The 17604-nt window shown below is 57.9% G+C and overlaps 10 protein-coding genes across 10 annotated transcripts; 6 read left to right on the top strand and 4 right to left on the bottom strand.

Moving 5' to 3' along the window:
• Positions 1-294: 294 nt before the first annotated feature.
• On the top strand, positions 295-1317 carry IUM83_01140 (Bifunctional epoxide hydrolase 2; the record flags this gene model as incomplete). The annotated part of the gene is made up of 1 exon (XM_067924971.1): positions 295-1317. The coding sequence occupies one exon, from the start codon at positions 295-297 to the stop codon at positions 1315-1317; it is 1023 nt and encodes a 340-aa protein (XP_067797071.1).
• A 157-nt stretch (positions 1318-1474) lies between these two features.
• IUM83_01139 (putative epoxide hydrolase) lies at positions 1475-2738 on the bottom strand (the record flags this gene model as incomplete). The annotated part of the gene is made up of 5 exons (XM_067924970.1): positions 1475-2140; positions 2208-2263; positions 2327-2416; positions 2477-2522; positions 2595-2738. The coding sequence occupies 5 exons, from the start codon at positions 2736-2738 to the stop codon at positions 1475-1477; spliced, it is 1002 nt and encodes a 333-aa protein (XP_067797235.1).
• A 415-nt stretch (positions 2739-3153) lies between these two features.
• Positions 3154-5056, top strand: IUM83_01138 (putative ubiquitin-specific protease; the record flags this gene model as incomplete). The annotated part of the gene is made up of 3 exons (XM_067924969.1): positions 3154-3262; positions 3348-3870; positions 3943-5056. 3 exons carry the CDS (start codon positions 3154-3156, stop codon positions 5054-5056), a joined length of 1746 nt encoding a protein of 581 aa, XP_067797340.1.
• A 775-nt stretch (positions 5057-5831) lies between these two features.
• On the top strand, positions 5832-6455 carry IUM83_01137 (Calcium-activated potassium channel subunit alpha-1; the record flags this gene model as incomplete). Its single annotated transcript, XM_067924968.1, has 1 exon — positions 5832-6455. The coding sequence occupies one exon, from the start codon at positions 5832-5834 to the stop codon at positions 6453-6455; it is 624 nt and encodes a 207-aa protein (XP_067797234.1).
• A 788-nt stretch (positions 6456-7243) lies between these two features.
• Positions 7244-7819, top strand: IUM83_01136 (Calcium-activated potassium channel subunit alpha-1; the record flags this gene model as incomplete). Its single annotated transcript, XM_067924967.1, has 1 exon — positions 7244-7819. One exon carries the CDS (start codon positions 7244-7246, stop codon positions 7817-7819), a length of 576 nt encoding a protein of 191 aa, XP_067797463.1.
• A 116-nt stretch (positions 7820-7935) lies between these two features.
• Positions 7936-8526, bottom strand: IUM83_01135 (uncharacterized protein; the record flags this gene model as incomplete). The annotated part of the gene is made up of 1 exon (XM_067924966.1): positions 7936-8526. The coding sequence occupies one exon, from the start codon at positions 8524-8526 to the stop codon at positions 7936-7938; it is 591 nt and encodes a 196-aa protein (XP_067797338.1).
• Positions 8527-9185: 659 nt separating this feature from the next.
• IUM83_01134 (uncharacterized protein) lies at positions 9186-9686 on the top strand (the record flags this gene model as incomplete). The annotated part of the gene is made up of 1 exon (XM_067924965.1): positions 9186-9686. The coding sequence occupies one exon, from the start codon at positions 9186-9188 to the stop codon at positions 9684-9686; it is 501 nt and encodes a 166-aa protein (XP_067797339.1).
• Positions 9687-10727: 1041 nt separating this feature from the next.
• Positions 10728-13088, bottom strand: IUM83_01133 (chaperone DnaK; the record flags this gene model as incomplete). The annotated part of the gene is made up of 1 exon (XM_067924964.1): positions 10728-13088. The coding sequence occupies one exon, from the start codon at positions 13086-13088 to the stop codon at positions 10728-10730; it is 2361 nt and encodes a 786-aa protein (XP_067797230.1).
• A 955-nt stretch (positions 13089-14043) lies between these two features.
• On the top strand, positions 14044-14595 carry IUM83_01132 (N-alpha-acetyltransferase 30; the record flags this gene model as incomplete). The annotated part of the gene is made up of 1 exon (XM_067924963.1): positions 14044-14595. One exon carries the CDS (start codon positions 14044-14046, stop codon positions 14593-14595), a length of 552 nt encoding a protein of 183 aa, XP_067797231.1.
• Positions 14596-15153: 558 nt separating this feature from the next.
• IUM83_01131 (uncharacterized protein) lies at positions 15154-15648 on the bottom strand (the record flags this gene model as incomplete). The annotated part of the gene is made up of 1 exon (XM_067924962.1): positions 15154-15648. The coding sequence occupies one exon, from the start codon at positions 15646-15648 to the stop codon at positions 15154-15156; it is 495 nt and encodes a 164-aa protein (XP_067797337.1).
• Positions 15649-17604: the final 1956 nt, after the last annotated feature.

The raw sequence follows: 17604 nt of genomic DNA, 5'->3' as shown, positions 1-17604 counted from the left end.
TATTATTGAGCACATTGGCGCAGGTGAGCAGGAATTTGCGTCATGGAGTGGGTTGCAACAGCGACACTTTCCACGTCGTTAGGACTAGGATCTTATCTAAAACATCAATCCTTACACGAGGGAACTTCACGCTGGTTCCCTATGGATACCTCGGCGAGGTACATGTACACTGCCCACTTCGTGGAGACTATGAGTGACGGTGCATATACACTGTCGGCGCACAGAGGCAGCAGGTTTCATTCATTCTCCGATTTGACTTCTTGTCCTCACCAGTATCAGCTTCCACTGCAAACAATGTCTTCTAGTCCCACCAAAGCTGTCAAGCCATCGACTCCATCGCACTTCTGGGACGAGTGGGAGCACAAGTACGCCCCCGTCGGCAACGACACCACCCTGCACTACATCGATGTCGGGCCTCGCGACGCCACCCCCGTTGTGCTCGTCCACGGTTGGCCGGACTTGTGGTTCGGGTGGCGCTACCAGATCCAGGCGTTGTCAAAGACGTACCGAGTGATCGCGCCGGACTTGCGCGGATTCGGTCGCAGTTCGGCCCCGGCGACGGTGGAGGGCTACGGCACCAAGAAGGTAACGGGTGACCTCGCTGGACTACTGGACTTCCTCAATATCCCTCGCGCCGTGTTCGTCGGTCATGACTGGGGTGCCGTGATCGTGTGGCGCCAGTGCTTGTTCTACCCGGAGCGCGTTATCGCCGTCTGCAGCGTGTGCACGCCATACATGCCACCCTCGACCGTCTATGTTGATACGGACGCACTCGTACGCGCCATTCCGCAGTTCTCGTACATGAGTTTACTGAGTCAACCCGAGAAAGCCGCTGAGTTACTCGATGCTGCCCCACGCCGAATGTTCACCGCCACATTCAGACTTCACACCGACATTGACACTACATTGAGCTTTCTGGAGCTTCTGCACGGTGTTCCTGCTTCACCCAACCTGATCTTCACGAACTTATCCAAGTTGCTCGAGCAAGATGAACTGGATTACTACGTTGCCGAATATGAACGCTCGGGCTTCGCTGGCAGCTGCAACTACTACGCTGCGCGCAACATCGACTTCAACGACGAGCGGGACCTTCCCCGAACAATTATGCACAACGCTCTGTTGATCAGCCCCGCTGAGGACCGTGTACTGAAGCCCGAGATGGCGGCTGCTACACGTAAATTGGTCCCAAATCTCCAGCAGAAAATCGTGGCAGGCGCTGGACATTGGGTTCTGTGGGAGCAAAAGGATGAGATCACGCGCATTTTACAGCAGTGGCTGGAAGAGGTCGACCACGATTCAGCGACACCAGTGCCATAGTTGCAACTAGAAAACCAATTTGCAGCTTGAAAAGAATAGCTTACTTTCGTTAGCCACAACAAACTTGAATACATAGCTACCAAACAAGCTATGAGCATTTCCCCCCGTGCAGACATGGACATCGCCGATGTGTAACCAGCGTCATACATTGCGAACCTTACAGCTTGCTGCGATCGGCTCCAGGTGTCGGCAGCTTCGCAAGCCAGGACTTCAGTAGAGTGTTCACGCGCTCCTTCTGCTCCCACAAGACCCAGTGGCCGGCATCATCCACAACATGCGCCTCAAGGTTGGGAAGGAAGCGGTGCATCTTGCGGGCGAGCTCTGGCTTGAGCACGTGGTCGTTCGCCGCAGCGATGAACAACGCGGGGTGGTTAATAATGGAAGACATGCCCTGTTCGTTCTTGAAATCAATCTCCCGGGTCGCGTAGTACTGGCACGTGCTCTGGAACTTGGAGTGTTTGTACTGATCCACGTAGTATTGCAGCTCCTCCTCCGACAGCATCGCCGAGCGTTGCGTAAAGATTGGGTCGGTGGAGTTCGGCACGCCGCGGAGCGTACCAATAATCGGCGTGTTGCCATTTTCCAATGCAGGGCTCATCTCCGAGTGCTTGCGGAACACAGCAGTGAGAAAGCGACGCGGTGCGGCATCCAGCATCTCACCCGTGTTCTCCGCATCCGCCAGCACCTTTTGGTACGCGAAGTACGGAACCTTGGCCACCACGACATCAAGCGGTAGAAGACGCTGGGCTGGCGGAGTATACGCCGTGCAAACAGCACCCACAGCAATCACGCGCTTGGGGTGATAAAGACACATGCGCCAAACCTGAGCACCAAGAGCACAAGGAAGCTATAACACCCCGGTGATCGGATAATGTTACAACTGTACCAACCATTGATCCACCCCAGTCATGACCGAGGAACACCGCCTTCTCGATGTTCAGTCCGTCTGTGAACCATCAACACCCAGTCACAACACTTAAACATTCTACAACTTAACGTAGAAGCTTACCCAGCAGGGCAGCCAAGTCGCTCGTGACGTTCTTGGCACCATAAGCCTCCACGTTTTGCGGCGTCGAGCTCTGGCCGAAGCCACGAAGATCTGCACGAAAATGCTCAAGTCAGTCCACATCCGCACCCGGCATAGCTGTGCATACCGTACCGGGGACAATGAGGCGGTAGGAGGACTGCAGCGCTTGGATTTGGTGCTGCAACGAGAGCAACCATTAGATACTGGAGGTGGGGCGGGGTAGAACGAGGTAGAGCGGTCGGAGACGCACCCGCCACCCGAACCAGAGGTCAGGCCAGCCATGCACCAGCACGACGGGTAACGCATCGCGAGGACCCACATCCACGTAGTGCAGAGTCACGCCTTGCGCCGTGCGCATGAAGGCGTGCGGCCATTGAGCCGCGATAGATGCCATCCTGGAAGAAGTCTCAAATGACTCTATCTTCCCCTTTGACCTGCTTGAAGTGAGGGTTTACATCAACACGTCCTCGTTGAAGTTCAACTCGACAGGTTGTACTAACAACCAAACTCTACTAACCTCTCAAAACCGCTACTATCGTCTTACACGAGGTTATTCTTCAGAATAGGTTTTGCGTCACGAAAGGACACGGACCCCCCGCATAACTGCTCCCGTACCACCTGAGGTCTATTCTTGACACGCATGCGCAGTGCAACCAACCTGCCTGCCTGCATGGCGTCCCGGGGATAAGAGTGGAAGACGTACTCTAGGCGTTGCCTCCAAATCTCGGTGCAGCAGGTTGCACCACACTCTGGAAGCTGGTGGGGTGGTCGACTCTACCTCCTTTGGTGAATTAGGAGTACTGTATTGTATGGCTGGTCCGCGCCTCGCCCAACCTGCGTCGACTAGGACTCGCGCCGACGACCGCCAGCAGCAACAGGCAGAGGAGAACATGTCCAGGAGCCAGGACCGCGCAGGAGGTGAGTGCGTGCGGTCGTCGCATTGCTGCTTTGCGGTCTTTGACTGACTCGCAGCTTGGCCTCGTCTTGTCGTGGTCTCACTCAGTGCACATGCGGATCCCGTTCCCAAGTAGGGCCAAGAAGGTCGCGGGCTCCGTGACCGACAGCTTCGACCAGCCCACACCCACCGCCAAGCCCCCGCCAATTGGCGGCAAGTTCTTGGGGCGACAGTCCAGTCGCGCGGTGGCGTCCGAGTCCTCGAGCTCGCGAACGGGGACGTCGGCCTTGGCGTCCTTGACCCGCTTTCATTCGCGTCCCGCCAGCCAGTCGACAGCCAGTAGCGGCTCCACCCGAGAGAGGAACAGCGACGAGCTCGAGGTCGGAAACAACTCAACGTCGAATCTGCCATCCATCGGGAGCAGCGAACTGCCGCGACTCGCGCCGAATGTTGGCCCCTCGACGAGCAACATGACTACTAGCAATATTGTCGCGTCGCAGGCCACGTCGACACCAGCGATCTCGTACCCGGCCCGTGTCAGCAGCAGCGGGAGAACGTCACCCAGGAATGACCTTACGAGGAAGAAGAACCCGCGAGGACTCGTGGGGCTGCAGAACCTCGGCAACACTTGGTAAGTTCCAGCCGATCAGGACGTCGCGTCCTTGGATTGAAGGTCTAACTCGACGGAATTTGTGTTTGGCAGCTTCATGAATAGCTGTCTGCAGTGCGTGAGCAACCTCCCAGATCTTGTCAAGTATTTCCATCCAGGCCTCTTTGCGCGTGAGATCAACGAGTCGAGTCCTACGAAAGGAGCTCTTGCGAATGCGTTCGGAGATCTCATCAAGGCGCTTTGGACCGGGGATAAATTCACTGCCACTCGGCCAGTCGAGCTGAAACGGGTGATTGGCAAGGTGGCGTCACGCTTTACGGGGTACGATCAACAGGACGCACAGGAATTTTTGCGCTTCTTGCTCGACGGACTGCACGAAGATCTCAACCGCGTGAAAAAGAAACCGGCATACTACGAAATTAAAGATCGCCCCGACGCTAAAGACCGCGATGTCTCCGACGAGTACTGGAAATTTTACCTCGAGCGAAATGCCAGCGCACTTTCCGAGCTCTTCTGCGGTCAATTGCGGTCTGAAATCCGCTGCGAGACTTGCAATCACCGATCTTTGTGCTTCGACGTCTTCTGGGATCTATCGCTGCCCGTGCCAAAGAAGACTGGCAAGAACAGCGCCTCAAGTCACCTTCGAATTTCTAGCAGCTTCTTTTCTGGCGGCAGAACTGCCTCGGCAACTACAGACTCGTCAAGCAGTACAACGAGTCCCAGTAGCGGGGGCATGTCAATCCACGATTGTCTCAAGGCTTACACAGAACAGGAATTCCTCAGCGACGACGCTGCCTATTACTGCGCCAAGTGCAAAACGCATCGGTCGGCTGCAAAGAAGATTTCGGTTTATCGGCTACCAAACGTGTTGGTTCTGCACCTCAAACGCTTTTCCTTCTCAACTTTCAGTCGAGACAAGGTGAGCACAAGCATCAGCTTCCCAGCGCAGAGCCTCGACTTGGCAGAATACTGCGCGAGCGATGCTGTCGTCGACGGCAGCACGCTTTACGATCTCACAGGTATCGTACATCACATGGGCTCACTCAACGGCGGCCACTACACGGCCGAGTGCCTGAACGCGGACGCGCAGGAGTGGTTCGACTTCAACGACTCGTCCGTGACGGCCATCAAGAAGCCTGAGCTGTATAGTTCGAGCGCCTACATGCTCTTCTACCAGCGGCGGGAAGAGAAGTCGCTCACTATTTGAAACGTAGTTAGCAGACGCACAACCAACGCGAGGCACTGCCTTGATAGAGCTTACAATGTCGAGCGTTTATTACCAGCAATTCAGCTTGTTTTGATAAGTACAGACGTCCCCGCTTAATTTGCCAGGGTGGGACGTTGACAGTGTGCAAATTGCTAAGCATGTCAAAAGCGAGGTTACTTTTGAAACACACAATCGAACAGCAAAACTGCCTTGTACATGTACCGATCATGATAAACATTTTGAGGACGAAGCATAAACAAACAACCAGGTGGTGAAGTCCCGGTGGTCCGGCTCGGTGGCTACGCAACGCTATCGTGACTTCACCAGCGCCCTCGGCCTCGGTTTTCTCCTTATTGTAGGTGCAGCGTCGGACATCACGGGATTAGCCACCGCACTATATGTAGTAGGTACATCCAGTCGATGACATTGACTCAATATTGGTCTGCTTCGTGGCGGCAGTCGCGTCGGAGGAAGCGGAGAACTCTGCACACCATCTGAAGAAACTTCCGTAAGGACGCAATCTTTTACCATAACCTAAATGGCTGGCGACTAGGTGTAACGTGATCTCGACGACAGCTCGACTCAAATCCCAGGAATCTACGTTACCCTAGCTCGCTTTCGGCCTCGAGCATGACGGATGTTTGCTATCGTTCCTCTACGGACCCAACGCAGTGTATCCGGTACCCCCGCCTCAGAAGCCAGACGAAGGCTGTCCTCATTCTCGAATCCGCCTTCTGCTACTCATTCCTCCAGCTCTCCTTAGTCTTCACTTGAGATGTCGCGCGCTACTCTCTCGCTCGCACTTGTGGCGACTGCTGCCGCTGTCGTGAGCGCTCGTCCGGCGTACGTTGCCCTCCTCCCCAACGGCGACAAGGTGCCGGGCGTGAAGGCTCTGGGCCACGTCAACCCTTCGGGCGGAGGTGCCAACAACAAGTTCGGCCTGGACTTCGCCAGCGCCGGCAAGTCGTGGACGAAGGAGTTCTGCGAGAAGGACTCGGACGGCGATGGACAGACGAACGGCGAGGAGCTGGGTGACCCGTGCTGCGAGTGGGTCGACGGCTCGAACGCCGTGGTCAAGTGGACAACGGGCGTCTCGCACCCGGGCAACGCCAGCTCCAAGTCGAACCCCTCGCTGTGGGCCAGCGTCTCGTGCGGTGCGTCGTCGGGCTCCTCGGCGAATGCGACGGTCTCGATCTCGACGACCGCGAGCCCGTCGACGGGATCCAGTACCAGCACCGTGCAGGCTGGATCGACCACAGACGCCGCCACGCCGTCGACGGACGCCACCTCGTCGGCGGCCGGCGCGGCTTCCAAGTCGTCTAGCGCGGCTTCGGCTGTCACTCCGGCCATGTACTCGGCGGTCGGCGTTGTCGCGGCTATCGCGGCCTTCTTCATGTAAACCCTTAAGTAACAAGGTCTTTTGCACTAGAGTTCTTGTCTCGTTTTTTGTCAGGTTCGCTGCTGGGGAGGTCTGTACATGTACAGGTTTTCCTTTTCCAAAGTGCAAACAAACGTGGACCCCAAGCTCAGCTTTTCTCCTTCACCGTCTCGTTCCACTCTGGGTCGAGTCGAGTCGAGCAGGAAGCTCATGGACTTCCCGGCGTCACTTACCGTGTGTCCGTCAGAAACAAGGCTGGCCTTGCCCTACAGATGCAGGCTTGATCATGTGATCCTTGCGAACAGCAAACGAGTAAACCGTTAAATCCAGACGAGGAGACCACCGGGATGGCGAGTTCCCAGAGTCGAGCGACTCGCCGAGTCCGGTGGTCCTGCACAATTGCTGGCAGTAGCAATTCGCTGCGATTGCTTGTGCGGTACCCAACCACCACGGTCTCCGCCCAGTGGCCACGATTGGGAAGGAGCTGTGTTGGACACTGCAGCGCCGCATTCGCCCACGCTGGGATTGGGTGCTGTGGCGTTTACGAGGCGATACAAAGTGGTAGGCACAGCTGGCGGCACAGCATCCGGAAGCCCGGACGAGATCATTGATTGCCAGCGGGAGGCATACATAGGACGTTTTCCTTGCACACGTTCCTCACGCTGTCACAGTTCACAGCGCAGTGATTAAAACGCGACGTCGCGACACAAATCCTCAGGGCTGCTGTGTCCGTTCTTCCGTCGATAACGCGAGCCTCCATTCTTCACTCGACCAGCGGTCCTCATTCTCGAAATCGCCTCCTTTCTCCGATGTCGCGCGCCACGCTTTCCATCGCCCTTATCGCCACCGCCGCTGCCATCGTGAGCGCTCGCCCGGCGTATGTCGCTCGACTCCCCAACGGTGACAACGTGTCCGGCGTGGCGGCCTTGGGTCACGTGGACCCCGCGGGCGGCGGCGACAACAACGACTTCGGCCTGGACTTCGCCAGCGCCGGCGAGGAGTGGACGACGGCGTTCTGTCAGCAAGACTCGGACGGCGACGGCCAGACCAACGGCCAGGAGCTCGGCGACCCGTGCTGCGAGTGGGTGCAGGACTCGAACGCCGTGGTCCGCTGGAGCGACGGCGTCTCGCACCCGGGCGATGCGTCCTCCACGTCGGACGAATCCCTGTGGGCCGACATCACCTGCGGCGGTTCCTCCACCACCTCGAACTCGACGACGGGCTCGGGCGCCAGCACCGTCGAGGCCGGCTCGACCACCACCTCGGAGACGGACGCCGCCACGTCCGCGTCGGCTGCTTCGTCGTCGAGCGCTGCCTCGGCCGTGACGCCTGCTGTCTACTCGATCGTGGGCGCTGCCGCTGCTGTCGCCGCCTTCTTCCTCTAGATAGACTCATTTGAAGTGAGAAGATCACAATACCATTCCCCGTTTGAACTCGCTGCATGCAGCGTCGCCTACTCACGATGACATTTTAATCTCCCATCTCGATTAAGGGAGGTGAACTAAACACATGCACTCAAGTTCGAGGCTGGGAGGGACAGACCCGCCCACTCGCTCAGCACGCCGGAGAGCGACACGGTGAGCACGTGCTGCTCGGAGATCAGCTTCTTGAGCCCCGCGTTGCGGAGCTGGGCGCGCTCTCGCTCCTTGCTCTGCCTCCAAGCGATGTCCTTCCACGCGGACAAGGACGCGTCAGCGGGGCGGCTCTGGGTACTGGGTGGGCGGGCCGCCCGCAAGCGCCTCGACTGCTGCAGCGCCTCCAGCTCTGCCTCGAGACCGGCGATCTCGCGGCGCAAGAGCTCGATCTTGGCTTTGTTGCGCAACCGCGGAGTCGCTGGTCGCTTTCTCGCCTTAGCTGGTGAGGCAGGTTTGGCTCGATTCGTCGCCTTTGACTTGCACTCGTGGGCTGCCGGCTCGTCCTTGACTACTAGGGGAGCGGGCCAGCTTTCTCCGTCGAGGTCGAACAGAGCGAGGATGTCGGGCACGTAAGGTTGCGCGTTGCTCTCTTCGACCAGGAAGCTCATAGCGTTTTGCTGTTTGAAGGCGAATCGCGGAATGAGGCTGTGTGGGCGGAACGAAGCAGTCAACGCCATCGCGAAGGTGCTGACAGCGCGGTGCCGCAAGGGTGGAAAAGTGAGGATATCTATTTGAAGTGGCCACAGCTGAGATCTGTGGGTTGCGTTGCGCAGCGTGGTCATGTGAAATCAAATCGCAACTCAGCTGGAAAACCAGCGGCGAAGAACCGGGCGCGAGCGCTCTGCCATTGCATCGGCGCTACGTAGAAGTACTTGTGTACTTGAGACTCGGAGCGAGATACATACAGCCCCTGCGAGAGAGTCGTCGTGCATTGACCCTTACGTTGGTAATCGCGCGTGAAGACGGATTACGTGTACATGTACATGTACACTTGGAGATTACGGGCCGTGGCAAGGCAAGCCCTACATGTATTACATCCTGCCGAGGCCACTGCTCGACGTGCTCGACGAGCGAAGCAGGTCCATACACGAGCTCATCGACCTGCCGCCTTGACGTTCGAGGCAAGTGCCGACCATCCATCGTTTGGGTGCGTTATTTACGTGCGACTTTCCGCCGCCTTCAACCAGCGATGACCTTGCTGACGCAAACCTGCACTCATTCCCCGACGTGGCCGCGCGTCTCGCAGCGATTTGCCGTGGAGACGCCAGCTTCGCGCAATCTCGAGCATGCCTTGGCCGGCAGCCGTCCCTCACTCCTCAATTTACCACAAAGCAGCATGAGTCTCTCGTTCGAACCACAGCAGGCCGACGAGCAGTTCCTCTCCGAGGTCCTCGCCCTGCTTGACGTCGAAGCTGCCGAGGCTGTGCCGGGCCCGCAACAAAGTGCTCAGACGCCAAAACTGAAGCGGTTGCGTCCCCGCGCCAACAGCGACACCACAGCCAAGCCGAAGAGGGTCCGGAAGGACACGACCCCGCGTGTGCGGAACAAGGCCAAGATCGAGCTCCTCCGCCACGAGATCAAGGGCCTCGAGGCGGTGCTAGCGAGTTTGCAGAGCTCGAAGCGAGGGAACCCAAAGCTGGAATGGCACCGAGCAGACTCCATGTGGAAGCTCATCGCGACCAGGCAGAGCTACGAGCGAGAGCGCGCCGAGCACCGCAACCTGGGGCTCAAGAGGATGCTCGTCCAGCAGTGCGCATTGACTAGGTCTCTCTCCAGCGTGCTCACCCAGTGGGATAGCCTGCCTGCTCCAGACATTAGCTTGAGTACATGCGTGTAGCTGACTGTCAGCCCATGGTCGAAGCCGCCGACCTACGTGTATTGTAAATTGAAGAAAATAGCACAACAGTCTATGTCATCGTCGACCGAGGCAAGGTTATCCCTGGTTGAAACCATTCTGCTACTTGTTCTTACTTGCCATCGATATGTTTGCTGGCCAAAGGAAGGAGCCAAGATGGATGACTCTGAGGACCACGCCAGGTCTGGTAAAATACACTCATTTTGTCTGTACGGAGGCACGAGTCCCAAAAGAGCAAAATTGCTGAGCCTACCATATTGGAAACGCCTCCTCTCAGCCATGCCCTCGTGATATTTGTGCAGAATGTGGTCCGGAACCTGCACAAGAACGAGAGCGCGGCAAGTGCGGCTGTCTTCTATGGTCCAGAGTCGTCGTCCCTGTAGCTGTGTCCTGGATCGCATCCGGAGCTTCGCCTAGTTTGCGTAATCGGGGTCTTCTTGTTGCAGCCACTCGCCATTCTTCTTCTTCGCCAGGAAGAGGGTCAAATTGTCTGCAGTGCAATCAGGCCAGTTGTAAAAAAAAACTCAGTGAGGAACTCTCGAACCGACAATTCCTCGGCAAAAGGCTCGTAGAATTCGGCGCTGGTTCCGTCTACGCTGAGTTGGGCTGTATAGGAAGCACTGGGCAGCTTGCCCTGCAATGATAAAAGGACGTAGTCAATCATATTCCAAGATTCAACAATTTTTGCGTGGCGTTGCTTCGTCCTCGAAGCTGGCAGGAGAACAGTGGCAGGCACCGCTTATTGCGGTTTACAGTCGATAAGACACAAGTCGCATCAAACTCTGAAGTTGGGCACTTTAAAGCCGACGCCATCACACGCTTTACATCGGCTCTATCAATAATTCCACCACTACTACTACCGTATAGTAGTACATGTTACTGATCTGCCTGTTTTGTCGTACCTTGTTCTGTGGGCTATCAAGCCCGAAGCCAAAGCCAACATCGACTGGAGTAGTAAATGAATAGCAAGCATTGTTGATTGTTCATCTGTACGCTGACTAAAAGCTAATGTAAGAAGCGCGCTTAGAAGCGCACCATGCGCTCGAGCATGCGCTTCTTGTCCTCGAGCTCGCGGAGCGTGGCCTCCTCGTGGTCCTCGAGCCAGTCGCGGGCGTCGCGGATGGCGCTCTCGACGTTGGTGTCGCCCTTCTCGCGAGCCATCTCGATGGCACGGTAGATGAACTGCTCCAGGTCGTTGCGGGCCTCAATGCGGCGCAGCATCTCGGCGTCGTCCTTCTTGAACTTGTCGGCCTCGGCAACCATGCGGTCGATGTCCTCCTGGCTCAGACGGCCGCGGTTGTTCGAGATGGTGGTCTCGGCCTTGGCGCCGGTCTTCTTGTCGCGGGCAGACACGTTCAGGATGCCGTTGGCGTCAATCTCGAACGTGACCTCCACCTGCGGCTCGCCACGCTTGGCGCGCTCCAGGCCGGAGATGTTGAACTCGCCCAGCTTGTTGTTGGACTCGACGCAGGCGCGCTCGCCCTCGTAGATGCACACGTCCACGGACGTCTGGTAGTCCTCCTCCGTGGTGTACACGCGCGTCTTGCGCACGGGGATGGCCGTGTTGCGCTTGATGAGCACCGACATAACCTTGCCCACGGTCTCAATGCCGAGCGACAGCGGGGTCACATCCACCAGCAGCAGCGAGTTGGTGGCGTCGTTGCGGATGCCGTCCAGGATGGCGCCCTGCACGGCGGCACCGTAGGCGACAGCCTCGTCCGGGTTGATCGACTTGGACAGCTCCTTGCCGCCGAACAGGGTCGACAGCATGGTCTGCACCTTGGGGATACGGGTGGAGCCACCGACCAGCACCAGCTCGGTCACATCCTCGGGCTTCATCTTAGCGTCCTCAAGCACCTTCAGCACGGTCTCCTCGCAACGCTTGAACAGCTCCTCGTTGAGCGACTCGAACTTGGCACGGGTGACGGTCGACGAGAAGTCCACGCCCTCGAAGAGCGAGTCCACCTCCACCGAGGCGCTGGTCGTGGTCGACAGCATGCGCTTGGCCGACTCACAGGCCGTGCGCAGACGGCGCATGGCACGGGCCGAGCCCGACGGGTCCAGGTTGCGGTTCTTGCGCTTGAACTCCGTGAGCAGGTGCTCCACCATGTTGTTGTCGAAGTCCTCACCACCAAGGTGCGTGTCACCGCCCGTGGACTTGACCTCGAAGATGCCGTTCTCGATAGACAGGATCGACACATCGAAGGTACCGCCACCCAGGTCGAAGATCAGCACGTTGCAGGCCTTGCCGTCCGTGCCGGCGTTGGTGTCGAGGCCGTAGGCCAGGGCAGCGGCCGTGGGCTCGTTGATGATACGCTTGACGTCGAGGCCAGCGATGGAGCCGGCGTCCTTGGTGGACTGACGCTGCTGGTCGTTGAAGTAGGCGGGCACGGTGACCACAGCCTGGCTGATGCTCTGGCCCAGGAAGGCCTCGGCGGTCTCCTTCATGCGCAGCAGCACCATGGACGAAATCTCCTCGGGGGTGAAGCTCTTGTTCTCGCCCTTGAACTCGACCTCGATGAGCACCTTGTCGTCGTCGCCCTCCTTGATCTTGAAGGGGAAGTGCGTGGCGTCCTTCTTGACCACCTCGTCGCTGAAGCTGCGGCCGATGATGCGCTTGGCGTCGAAGACCGTGTTGGTGGCGTTGCCGGCGGCCTGGATCTTGGCGGCCTCGCCGATCAGGCGCTCGCTCTCGTTGAAGGCGACCCACGAGGGCGTCGTGCGGTTGCCCTCGCTGTTGGCGATGATCTCGACCTGGCCGTCCTTCCACACGCCGACGCACGAGTAGGTCGTGCCCAGGTCAATGCCGATGACCTCCGAGAAGCCCTTCTCGGCGCGCTTGGCGCGCTCCTCGCGCTCCTTGCGGGCCTTGTTGATCTTCTCCTCGATCTCCATGCGCTTCATCTTGCGCGTGGCCTCGTCCATCTCGACGCCGCTGATCTCCTCGTCCTGCACCTGCTGGGCGGCCTGGGCCTGGGTCAGGCCGGCCTGCAGGGCCTTGTTGCCCTTCTCCACGGTCAGGCCCTGCGTGTAGGCAGTGATGGCCTTGGCGTAGTTCTTGATGTAGAAGTGGGCGGCGCCCAGACGCGCGTAGCCCTTGGCGAACTTGGCGTCCAGGTCGATGCACGTCTTGGCGTCCTGCATGGCCGGCGTGGCCTGGCCGGCCGACAGGTAGGCGGCCGAGCGGTTCGAGTAGTAGATCACGTTCGACGGCTCGTACGCGATGGCCGTCGTGAACTCCTTGATGGCCGTGGCGTGGTCGCCCGAGGCGAAGGCGGCGTTGCCGCGCTCCTTGGCCTCCGCGCCGAGCTTGGCGCGCTCCTCGGGGGCGACGCCGGCGTACACGTCCTTGGTGGTCTTACGCGAACGACGCTTCGGGGCCATAGTGACGGATGAAGAAGGCGAGAGGAGGAAGTGACTTGCCCGCGGCTTTCCGAGTTGGAAAATGACGTCGACATTGCGGGGGGGCCATGGGATCGAGCGCTAAGAGCCAACCGAGTGCGGTCGCCAAGCGGCAACCAGTAGCAGGTTGAGTATGCACGCGTTGCAGGATGAGGGGTGGGTGGTGGGAGCCTCGGAGCTCTGCTGACCAGTAGTTTGACGCGGACGCGAGAAGTTGGACTTAAGTGCGGCTTAAGTGCGCACACGTTGAAGCGAGTTTGGGGCAAAATGATTATTGGCAAAGGACGCGAGGATGAAAGGCACACTTTCGCTCCTGCCGCGTCCGGTGCATCGGCTGTATGCGAGCATGTTGGGGGATGCGAGAGAGTTGGTGTTGTGGCGATGGTGGCGGTGGTGGACGCGCTTTGAGGGCATGAGAACGAATTGGCAAGCAGCTATCGCCGATGGCCGTCGAGACAGTAGCGGCTGGCTGCCGGTGTCTCGCTGCAAAGAGCTACTGTTAAGCTGTAGACAGTGGTGTTTACTAGTTGCTGTTAGCGAAAGCTGAAGATGGTGCTCGACAACGAGCTGCCGCTACGCTGCTTCTGTGTTATTGTTGCCTGGCACTGGAACACGCTCGGAAGCTGCCCTGAAGCAGGCCGCGCCTTCTAACTTGCAGCAATAGCCAGTGCAATTGGCCCATGAGATACTGTAGTCTGTTTTGAGGTCCGACACTGTGTCCCAAAAGGACACACAGCAGCAACCTGTCCACAGGTGCAACACGTGCGAGTGCTCTGCAACAAGCCCGTCCCGTCAATCGGCCTTTGGCGTACGTCAGCACCTACTCGTACTTAGTACAAATAACCGGTAGTTCGATCGGTATACCAGTAATGACGCGTAACCCGAAAGTGTACCCCATAGTGAGACCAAGTTAAAAGATCGCACGGCACCTCCCGCGATGGCCAAGTCCAAGAGCTCCGGCGCCGCGCCGGCCGACGCCGATGCCGTGGTCTTCTCGACGTACCAGGGCGAGAAGCAGCTCGCGGAGCTGGTGAAGCTCATCGACAAGGACCTGTCGGAGCCCTACTCCATCTTCACGTACCGCTACTTCCTGTACAACTGGCCGCAGCTGAGCATCCTGGCGCGCGTGCAGCACAAGCTCGTGGGCGTGATCATCTGCCGCCAGGAGCCGCTGGGCGCCTCGCCCGAGGAGACGGGGGACGACGGCCTCCACGCGCAGGGGGACCCCAGGCGCCGCTGGAGGGGCTACATCGCCATGCTGGCCGTGGAGAAGCAGTTCCGCCACCGCGGCATCGGCTCGCAGCTGGCACAGAAGGCCATCGAGCGCATGCGCGACGACGGCTGCGAGGAGGTGATGCTGGAGACGGAGATCGCCAACAAGGGCGCCATCCGCCTGTACGAGAACCTGGGCTTCGTGCGCGACGAGCGCCTGGTCAAGTACTATTTAAACGGGGGCGACGCCTACCGCCTCAAGCTCTGGCTGCAGTGACTGCCGTGCAGACGCAGAGCACAGGACAGCCGCACCTGCCTTTTAGTTTCCCACGTAGATGAACAATCCATTTGGTTGCCATTCGTGTAGTGTTTAAGTGTGGCAATGTCTTGTGTTGCAGCATCCGTGGTATCCGGTATAGTACTGTGGTGCTTGCAGTCTTGCAGTGCAGAATGGATAACACGTTTGTGAAGCAGGAGCAGTGCTGGGATACATGCAGCAACGCGAATACTGGTAACTCACAAATGAATATGGCATCGTGGTCATCAAGTTGACGCTCGGGCTTGATTCGTCCCGTTGCTTGGCGATGTGCATACCTCCCGCAGCTTTCCTCTTCAACTTCGTTATTCTTCAACTTCAACGGAGACAAGGTGACAAAGTGCTGCTGGCAATGTGCACGATGGTGCTCGACGGCTACGATGAGATGAACACCTGCAACACCTCTGAGCACACACACAGGTCTTACGCGTGCAGCAATGAGAGGTTACATGATACTGTGATCCTTATTTATGAGAAGACTTCGGGCATGGGCTGACAGTCAGCTACACGCACGTATTACTAAGTACTCAAGCTGATGTCTGCAGCAGGCAGGCTATCCCACTGGGTGAGCACGCTGGAGAGAGACCTAGTCAACGCGCACTGCTGGACGAGCATCCTCTTGAGCCCCAGGTTGCGGTGCTCGGCGCGCTCTCGCTCGTAGCTCTGCCTGGTCGCGATGAGCTTCCACATGGAGTCTGCTCGGTGCCATTCCAGCTTTGGGTTCCCTCGCTTCGAGCTCTGCAAACTCGCTAGCACCGCCTCGAGGCCCTTGATCTCGTGGCGGAGGAGCTCGATCTTGGCCTTGTTCCGCACACGCGGGGTCGTGTCCTTCCGGACCCTCTTCGGCTTGGCTGCGGTGTCGCTGTTGGCGCGGGGACGCAGCCGCTTCAGTTTTGGCGTCTGAGCGCTTTGTTGTGGGCCCGGCACAGCCTCGGCAGCTTCGACGTCAAGCAGGGCGAGGACCTCGGAGAGGAACTGCTCGTCGGCCTGCTGTGGTTCGAACGAGAGACTCATGCTGCTTTGTGGTAAATTGAGGAGTGAGGGACGGCTGCCGGCCAAGGCATGCTCGAGATTGCGCGAAGCTGGCGTCTCCACGGCAAATCGCTGCGAGACGCGCGGCCACGTCGGGGAATGAGTGCAGGTTTGCGTCAGCAAGGTCATCGCTGGTTGAAGGCGGCGGAAAGTCGCACGTAAATAACGCACCCAAACGATGGATGGTCGGCACTTGCCTCGAACGTCAAGGCGGCAGGTCGATGAGCTCGTGTATGGACCTGCTTCGCTCGTCGAGCACGTCGAGCAGTGGCCTCGGCAGGATGTAATACATGTAGGGCTTGCCTTGCCACGGCGGCCCGAAATCGCCAAGTGTACACGTAATCCGTCTTCACGCGCGGTGACCAACGTAATGAGTCATTGCATACTGAGCCTCACCAACAAGTATAAGTGCCGTGCATACTTATTTCTTATTTCTCCACTTTTTAGTTTGTTGTGGCACTCCATGTGAGGAAATGAGTGCTTGAATTTGATTGGGTGATTTACGTTGTCGGATATGACATTTTGGTGGATATGACATTTTCGATACGTAAGCTTTTGGATGTTTGTCAAATTGTATCTGTTTTGGGCATCAAATTGCACCTTTTTTTAAATAAAAAAATAAAAAAAACACATACAGTGACAAAGATATCTCCATTTAATTGTCATATCCGACACAAATTGATGGTCAACGAAGTGCGGCAATTTGACTGGACGCAGATATTATTGGACCACATCAAAGGGTGATAGCCGCAATTGGACCACATCAAAGTGTATACCAGTTAGATACCGGCATACCGGTAGACTGGGCGGACGTCCGACGCCGCCCAATTAATCCTCGCTGGGCTAGATACTCCTATCCCAGTATAACACGCAAGCTCCGACATCTCCGACAAAACATGAGCCTGAACGACCTCGCTCCGACCAACAAGGAACGGGCCCGTGAGAGTGCAGCGCGCTCCTTCACGATGTTCATCGAAGAGGAAGGCGTTGGGCGGAACTACCTAGAAGTGTACATGCAGCGGGAGAGCGCCCCGCTCGTCCTGGAAGCTGTCGTTGACAAGTTTGGGATGTACCTTGCTTTCAAGGAGGGGCGAAAGGGTCAGCTCTAAGCTCGACACTCCGTGATGCAGTACTATCGCCAAGCAAAGAACTGGTTGCTGGAGCAATTCCCCCAGCATCTGACAAGCGCTACCCAAGAAGGGGCTAGTGCTGGAACAATACTTGTTAGAACTCGCATGCGCCACGTGCGAAGGCGCAAGGGGTTGTAGGCTGTTGCAGGTGCGGGCGATCGCATGCATGGTGGTTACGGTGGGTTACGGGTTGGTGCAGTGGTTACGAGGCGCAGCCCTCTGCATATGAGTAGGAAACAGGTTAGATAATTCATCAGTTCTTCATCTCCCAGCTCCAGCTCACTTACGTGTTCCCAACAGGTTATGAGCCCAATGAGCCCCGACACTACCTCAAGCCCGCCCGAACCCGCCGACGCCACCCCAGAGTCTCAAGCGAGAAGATTGGGCGCGGTGACGGACCTGTTCGAGCTGTTCGAGGAGGCGCGCTCGCTCTCGGGCGTGTCAGAGGTTCACGCGAGGAGCGGTCGGGACTTTGACGCGAGCTCGGAGCGCATCGATCGGATTGAAGGGCTCCTCGAGGGGATGGCAGCGAAGTTTGAAGCACAGCAGCTGCAGATGCAGACTCATCTGCTGCAAGTAGCACAGGCGCAGCAGGCTCCACGGTCAAGTGGGCACAGGCTGTTTGCGACATCCTCCGAGCACAGGTCGGGCACCTTCGGGGACTATATGAATGCGCGCGACCGGAGTATGAGAATGGGCTCGTTGGACGAGCCCGAGGGAGTAATACCTGAAGCGGCGAGACTGCCGCACGCAGCCCAAGAGCCGGAGCAGTTCCGTACGCCGCATCCTAACCCACTACCGCACGGAG

Source organism: Phytophthora cinnamomi, assembly GCF_018691715.1.
Source record: "Phytophthora cinnamomi strain GKB4 chromosome Unknown Contig14, whole genome shotgun sequence".
Classification (NCBI taxonomy): domain Eukaryota; phylum Oomycota; class Peronosporomycetes; order Peronosporales; family Peronosporaceae; genus Phytophthora; species Phytophthora cinnamomi.
Note: the sequence above shows the minus strand (reverse complement) of the source record. Positions and strands in the feature narration are given on the sequence as shown.